Genomic DNA, 6979 nt, shown 5'->3' with positions numbered 1-6979 from the left:
GGTCTGGGGCAGCCAGGGGCAGCAGAGCAGCCCCATTCGGGGCCGGGCCCTGGGGCTCCGCGGGGCTCCCGGCGGCGCCGGGGGCCGAGCCGGGCTCGGGGCCGCGCGGGTCCCGTCCGGTGCGGTCCCGTCCGCGCTGAGCGCGGCGCCCCGTCCGCAGGCTGCCCCGCCGCGGCCATGGCGCACGCGGGCCACAGGCTGGACTACCTGGCCGGCTTCTGCTGCCCGCTGGGCGGGCTGGCGGCGGGCAAGCCGCGCGTGCTGTGCCACGACAGCGAGGTCTACCTCTCCAACGGCAGCGAGTTCCTCTACGTCTACGACCAGGAGGGCAAGGAGCTCAAGGTGGGCACGGGGCGGCCCCATCCGCCCGGCACCGGACGCTCCCTGCTCCTCCGCTTCCCGTCTCCCGGCCTGTCCAATTAGCGGGGAAGGATTTGGGTTTTTTCCCTTGCCGAGTGGAGCGGCGCCCCTTTCATCCCGCATGTACAAAGGGTTTCGCTGTTGTCTCTGCCGTGACTAACGGCAGTCGCCGTGTTGAGTTATACACAGGTTCTTTTTTTAATTTGTTCTTATTATCATTTCTAAGGAAGCCGCCGCTGCGGTACCAAGGTTTGCCTCCTACACGGGGCTCCTTCTGGGGAAAGGAGAGCACGAGCGGGCTCCCACAGCTCCCTTTCCCCGGCCATTCCCGCGGGAGCCGCCGGCCGCTTTGTTGCACCTCCCTTGTCCTGCTGCATCCCTCTTGTCCCGGCCTCATCCTGTGCTCGGCTCCCACATGGTGCTTGCTCCTGTCCCTGGGAAATGCCGCTGTTCCCGGGAGCTGCTCAGTTTCCTTCACCCTTGGAAACAGCAGCGGGGCCGTTCCTGGGAATGCCGGTCGGGAGCCTTTGCGGGAAGGAGCCATTCCTGAGGCACAGCCGCTTCCTGGCTGCCCGGGAGGTGCCGTTGCCCGCGGAGCTGGAGGCTCCCGGCCCTGCTAGGGATGTCCCGGCTGCTCCCGGTGTCCCGGTGCTCCCGGTGCTTCCCGCGCCGTCCGCTCCTGACGCTGCTCTGCGCCTCTCCCGCAGGCCGTGTACAAGTGCCCGGAGCAGGTGTGGCACGTGGAACTGCTGCCCGACCCCAAGCAGCTCTTCATCCTCTGCGCCCACAGCGGGATTTACTGCGTGTCCCTGGAGGAGCCGGGCAGGTGAGGCCGCTGTCACCTCCCGCCCACGGCAGCGGGACCCGCGCGACGTCGCCGCGTCCGCCGGCATCTCTGCCCGTGGCCTGGCGAGGGCCGCGCGGTTCGGGGCACCCCCTTGGCCGCGCCGGCTCTCCCCACGTGGCTGCTTTTGCGGCAGATGCTAAATCCTGAGCAATGGGCAGGTGGCTTCCAGGGCGAGCGGCTGCCAGGAGCAGCGCTGGCTTCGCCCCGGCCTTGGCTGAGCGCCGCTCCGTGTTTGCCTCAAGGTTAATGGAGCAGACGGACAGCGACGGCCAGGAAGGCGATCGCCCTTCTGGCGTCTTCCCGGTGGCCTCGGAGGCGTGCGTCTTCCCCGACCCCGCGCTCTGCACCTTCACGCTGCTCAACAGCTTCGTCGTCACCCTGTCGCAGGCGCAGGGCCAGTGGTGGCTGAAGCTGCACGAGCTGCCGCGGGCCGAGCAGCAGGGCGCCGGGTACCGGCAGCTCAGCGAGCTGGCGCTGGGCGCCGAGGCGGGCGCCGACGCGGCCGCGCGCTCCCTGCCCGTGCTCTGCTGCGCCTCCGCCCCCGGCGCCGCCGGCTCCGGCGAGCGCCTCTGGTGCTCGGGGGGCTTCGTGCTGGAGGAGCCGCTCTTCTCCCTGCTCTTCGGCGTCGACGCGGCCGTGCTCGAGTCCCCGATGATCCTGTGCGGCTTCCCCGACGGGCAGCTCTGCTCCGTGCCGCTCAAGGCGCTCAGCTCCCCGCCCGGCCAGGAGCCGCCCGTCAAGCTCCTTCACCATTTGGAAGAGCCCATCGTCTTCATCGGCGCCTTGAGAACAGAGCGGAGGGCGGCGGAGGAGGAGGAGGAGGAGCAGCCGGCGGGCGGCTGCGACTGCGTGGTGGCCGTGGGCCACTCCGGCAAGATGGTGGCGGTGAAGGCGGACGAGCGCGCGGCGGCGGCGGTGCCGGAGCTGCGGGAGTACGGGCTGCGCGGGCCCGTGCTGTGCGCCGCCTGCGGCAGCGGCAGCCGCATGTACTACAGCACGCCCTCGGACATCGCCGCCGTCGACCTGGAGTGCGCCGGCGAGGCCTCCGACGGCGAGGACGCGGAGGGCGCCGCGGGCGTCCTGCCCCCCGTGCTGTCTCCGGCCAGTTTAAGTATCTGTAGTGTTGTGGCACTTTCCTTGTCTTCTCGGGCATCAGAAGGTACTGCCAGCAGAGGGGAGCGCGCGAGGGCTTGGGGTGGAAGGGGGCCGAGGAGCTGCCTGCTCCGGCCCCCGCGTCTCCACCCCTCGTTAAGGTGCAGATTGGGCTCCGTCCTCCGTCCGTGCTTGTTGACTCCCCTCGTTTTTGTAAGTCGTTTCTGTCGAGCATGCGGACTCCGAGCGCGAGGCGAGCTCGGGGCTCGGGGCTTGGCTCGTGCGAGGCTCTGCTCCACCTGGCGCTGCAGGACGTGGCCGGTGGGGGTCCCGCCGGGGTCCCTGCGCGGAGGGGAGTGCGAGGGAGCCCCTTGGGAGCAGGAATGAGGCTGTTGCAGGCAGGCCGGATTAGGGGCTCCCGGCATGGGCGCTCGCAGCCGCGCGCGCTGTTCGGTGCAACCCCGGGCACGGAGCAGCGCGCGGAGCTCGCGGGAGGGAGCAGAGCCGGGTCCCTTATCCCATAGCCCTTATCCCGTAGGAGAGGCCAGCGAGCCGGGGGTCTCCGTGGGCACCCAGGCGGGCCCTGCCTCGTGCCGCGGCGCCGCATGCGCCTGCTGCAGCAGCCCTGCATGGCGGCCTGGCGCGTCCTGCGGCCGCTCGCTGGGGGGAGCATGGCCGGGCCGCAGCCGGGGCTGCTGCACGGAGCCACCGCCTGTGTCCCCCGTGTCCCTCGGCCCCGCGTGCACTGCTGCGGCGCCCCGGGCCGGTGCTTCCCGCGTCCCCTGGCGTTGGGCAGCACCGGGCGCCCCTGCCCGCCGCCCCGGCCCTCAGCGGCGCCCCTGTCCCCGCAGGTGAATCCGAGCTGCTGGCCCTGTCCGCCAAGGGGCGGCTCGTGAGCTGCGACCTCTGCAGCGCCGAGGAGGCCCCGGCCACGAGCCTGACGCCCGCCGAGGCCGGCCGCAGGATCAAGGAGCTGCTCTCCGGCATCGGCAACACCTCCGAGAGGTGAGCGCAGCCGTGGCCGCCGCGCAGCGCCGTGTGTGCAGGAGTGCAGTGACTCATGTGTGGCGCTGCAGCCGCCTGTGTGCAGTGCTCACACCAGGCAGCGGCCACTCCACTGTCCAGCTTCCCGGGGCGCTTCCCCCGGGATACTCGCTGGGCAGCCGCTCGCTCTGCCGGGTACGGAGCGGCGCCGGGGCTGCCCCTGCCCCGGGGAGGCGGGCGGGCATTTGCAGCCCCCGTGGCAGGAGGTGGCCGGGGACGGTGCCAGGCAGGCGGCTGCAGACCCCTGTGCCCCCTGTGTGCGAGGGGACGGTTCTCTCCCGGCAGGGTTTCCTTCCTGAAGAAGGCGGTGGACCAGAAGAACCGCGCGCTCGCCAGCCTCAACCAGGTGATGAACGTGAGCGCGGCGCTGCTCTCCAGCCAGGACGGCCACAAGCCCATCGCCTGCACTGTCACTGCCAACTGGAGCTGCCTCCTGCTCCAGGACACCGTCACCATCTCCTGCGTGCTGGAGAACTGCAGCGAGTACAGCCTGGAGCAGGGCTGGACCCTGTGCGTCCAGCTCCTAGCCAGCCCCTGTGCCTTAGAGGAGGATTCTGTGGATTCGGGCACCACTTTCACCTTCCCCATCGACCAGCTCCTGCCCGGCAACAAGAGGGAGCTGACGCTGCCGCTGGGCTCCGCTGCGGACACCAAGCTGGACCTGCCTCTGACCATCTCCTGTGCCCTCTACTACAGTTTACGAGACATCCTGGGCAGCGGCTGCGACTCCCCCGAGGCGCTGGACGACTTCTTCCCGGACGACTCGCCCATCCTGTCCCCGGACAGGGAGGGCATCTGCCTGCCCCTCAGCGAATGCACCATTGACATGTTGCAGTGCCTGCGCCTGGAGAGCGGCCCCCGCGGGCCCGAGGCCCCTGCGCTGGCACCCGCGCCCCCCGCCGCCCCGGAGCCCGTGGAGACCTTCCTGCAAGTGGCCCGGGAGCAGACGGAGCCCAGCACGGGCAAGGACGGCGAGCCGGGAGACGGGGACCTGCCTCCGTCAGCGGCCTCCATCAGGGTGTCCTCGGAGCTGCTGAAAAACGCACTGAAAAACTCCGGCTCAGGTGGGTCCCTCCGGTGCTGCCTGCGCAGGAGCCTCCCAGGAGCGGTGGGTGCCTCCTGTGGGCAGAGGCAGCAGGGGCCACAGAGGCCCCCGGACCCACCTTGGAGGCTGGGTGGTTGTTTTCCCCTTCCCTGGTGCTGGGGTCCCTGCCCACTGCCAGCACCCAGGCTCCGGTCCCCTCCTATGGGGGCCGGCCCCTGGGAGCGCCGGCCCGGCGCAGGGCCCGGTGCTGCGCGGGGGTTGTGGTGCGCGGGCGCCGGGCCCAGCGCTGCCGCTGTCGCCCGCAGGGGTGCCGCTGAGCTGTGCCACGCTGCGCTGGCTGCTGGCCGACAACGCGGCGGCCGAGGCGCTGCGCGGCGCCGAGGTGGCGGCCGTGCGCGGCGCCGCGCCGCGCGGAGGAGAGGTGCAGCTGCGCGTGCGAGAGGCAAGCGAGCGCGCCGGCCCGGCCCTGCCTTCGGTCCTGTGGGCGCCCCGCGATGCCGCGCGCAGCCTCCCGGCCGGGGACACCCCCCGTGCCGTGGGCAGGGCTGCTGTTCCCCTCTGTGCCAGCCCCAAGCTGCTAGTGCCCCGTCCCGCTGCAGCCCGTTCCTGGTGCCCCATCCCGCTGCAGCCCATCCCTAGTGCCTTATCCCACTCCAGCACGTCCCTGGTGCCTCGTCCCGCTGCAGCCAGTCCCCAGCCGCGGTCCCCGCCCCTTGCCCGGCCCCGCAGACCCTCAGCAAGCGCCCCGGCCTGGGGTGTGGGAGGAAAGGAGCTTTCCCCGCTCGTTTGTCCTGCCGCGCTTTGCTAATTCTGCAGAGCGAGGGGAAAACGTGCCTGGATTCTGGATTTAAATCTGATCTGCTGCAGCTTTTCCCCCTTTAATGCGAAAATCCCTCTCTAAGCGTGAAGGAAAAGTACTAATTGCTCGGCGGCTCTGCTGCCACGGCTGGTTAACCCTGCTCCGGGAGGCCCGGGGCCGCGCGCGGCAGCGACCTGCCCAGGTTGCTTCACACTTGAGAGCGCTGATATTGCCGACGTGATTAGCGGCACCGTTAATTCTGCTCGGGCTAAGCCTGCAGGATTAAATCCGCCAAGGTGGCAGCGCGCGGCTCATGCGGGGACGGGCATCGGATCGTCCTGGAGTGCAGGGGGTCGCGTTCTCCTCCTAGGGGCTCATCAGGGCTGTTGGGACCCCACCTTGGGCCGCCGGCTCTCCCGGCTCCCGCTTCACCCGTGGGCACGTTGGCATTGGGGACAGGACGGGGGGCAGCAGCGCCCGGCCACGATGGCAGCTCCTTGTGCTCCGTGTCGCAGGTGTCCATGAACGACCTGAGCCCCGCGGGCCCCATCCAGGCCGTGGAGATCCTCATGGAGAGCCCTTCCCTGGCGGACATGTGCCGGGTGCACCACGCCGTGATCCGGCGCATCCAGGTACGGGGGCTCCAGGGCTGCGCTGCCCCACAGCGGGCCGCCCCACGGAGCCCGCTGGTGACGCGGGCGCTGCGCTCCCGCAGGCGCTGGTGCTGGAGCAGGCGGCGCAGGGCAGCGGCCCCCCCGACCTGCGCATGCAGTATCTGCGCCAGATCCAGGCCAACCACGAGGTGAGCGGGAGCGCGCGGCGCGGGCGCCCCCGGCCCGCGCCCGCCTGCCCCGACGCCCTGGGCTCCCGCAGATGCTGCTGAAGGAGGCGCAGGCGCTGCGGGAGCGGCCGCCGCGCGGCGAGGACGGCGCCGCCGCCGAGAAGCTGCTGCACGTCTACCGGCAGCTGCGCAACCCCAGCCTGGTGGTGCTGTGAGCGGCAACGCCGCCTCTCTCCGCGTGTCGTGCTCGTGCCGGCGGCCGCGCCGCGCTCCCCGCGGCCCCTCGGCGACGCAGGGCGCCCCGGGGGTCCCGCGCGGGGGGCAGCGCCGCCCGCTCTACCTGTGTGTGCCATGAACACGCTCTGCTGCTCAGCCGCTGCCCCGCTCCTCCTTGCGCCGCTGGGGAGGGGTTGGGGGCTGCTACCCGCTAGGGCTGCCCATCCAGCGCCCCGCTCCACCGGCCCACGTGTCCCATCCTCACGGTGCCCATTCTAGACCCCTTCCCCTGCACATCCCGTGGGCACCGGGCGCCAGGGCCCGGGCTGTGCCCTCAGGTCCCAGTCATGCGCGGGGAGCACGGGCCGGGCACAACGTTGCTCGCCAGCCAGGGAAGACGCGGTGCCGCCGTGCAATCCAGAGGGGCTTTAATGCCGGGAGCGGGGGCCGGGTCGGCCGCGGCGCAGCTCAGTACTCCCAGAGCGTGGCGCGCAGCACGGCCTCGCCGTCGGCACGCAGCGTCCCCGCCGCGTCCCCGCGCAGGTAGCGCCCGTTCTTCCCTTTGATGGCCACGCGCCCGCGCTCCCGGAACTCGAAGAAGAAATCCTCGGAGAGGTCGCCGTCGCTGCACACCGCGCCGCTGCTCGCCACGTACCAGAACTTGCCCCCTTGGCCTGCGGAGACAGCCGCGAGGCACCGTCAGCAGGGCCTGGCGCCAGTGCCATGAATGGGACCCAGTGCTGCCAGTGGGACCCAGTGCCACCAGCGGGTCCCAGTGCCATGAATGGGACCCAG

The 6979-nt window shown here is 71.3% G+C and overlaps 2 protein-coding genes across 3 annotated transcripts in view; one reads left to right on the top strand and one right to left on the bottom strand.

The window, feature by feature from the left end:
* The first annotated feature begins 177 nt into the window (after positions 1–177).
* On the top strand, positions 178–6203 carry FAAP100 (FA core complex associated protein 100). Its single transcript, XM_026036876.1, has 9 exons — positions 178–342; positions 1068–1186; positions 1450–2366; positions 3151–3304; positions 3629–4407; positions 4694–4830; positions 5703–5819; positions 5903–5989; positions 6061–6203. The coding sequence occupies exons 1-9, from the start codon at positions 178–180 to the stop codon at positions 6181–6183; spliced, it is 2598 nt and encodes an 865-aa protein (XP_025892661.1). The 3' UTR covers positions 6184–6203.
* Positions 6204–6652: 449 nt separating this feature from the next.
* FSCN2 (fascin actin-bundling protein 2, retinal) overlaps positions 6653–6979 on the bottom strand; it is a 5294-nt gene continuing 4967 nt past the window's right edge. For both annotated transcript variants that reach the window (XM_026036900.1, XM_026036899.1), the window contains one exon: positions 6653–6858. In XM_026036900.1, coding sequence (XP_025892685.1) covers positions 6653–6858 — 206 coding nt within the window. The remainder of the gene's footprint in view (positions 6859–6979) is intronic.

The sequence above is a fragment of the Nothoprocta perdicaria genome, unplaced genomic scaffold, assembly GCF_003342845.1.
Source record: "Nothoprocta perdicaria isolate Ctin4 unplaced genomic scaffold, notPer1 scaffold_187, whole genome shotgun sequence".
NCBI classification, from domain to species: domain Eukaryota; kingdom Metazoa; phylum Chordata; class Aves; order Tinamiformes; family Tinamidae; genus Nothoprocta; species Nothoprocta perdicaria.
Note: the sequence above shows the minus strand (reverse complement) of the source record. Positions and strands in the feature narration are given on the sequence as shown.

What these genes read in the sequence shown, in the direction of transcription:
- FAAP100 (XM_026036876.1), top strand. Translation starts at nt 178, where the DNA reads ATGGCGCACGCGGGCCACAGGCTGGACTACCTGGCCGGCTTCTGCTGC. An exon ending in GTCTTCTCGGGCATCAGAAG is followed by an intron (nt 2,367 to 3,150) that starts GTACTGCCAGCA and finishes CTGTCCCCGCAG; the next exon opens with GTGAATCCGAGCTGCTGGCC. An exon ending in AGATCCAGGCCAACCACGAG is followed by an intron (nt 5,990 to 6,060) that starts GTGAGCGGGAGC and finishes GGGCTCCCGCAG; the next exon opens with ATGCTGCTGAAGGAGGCGCA.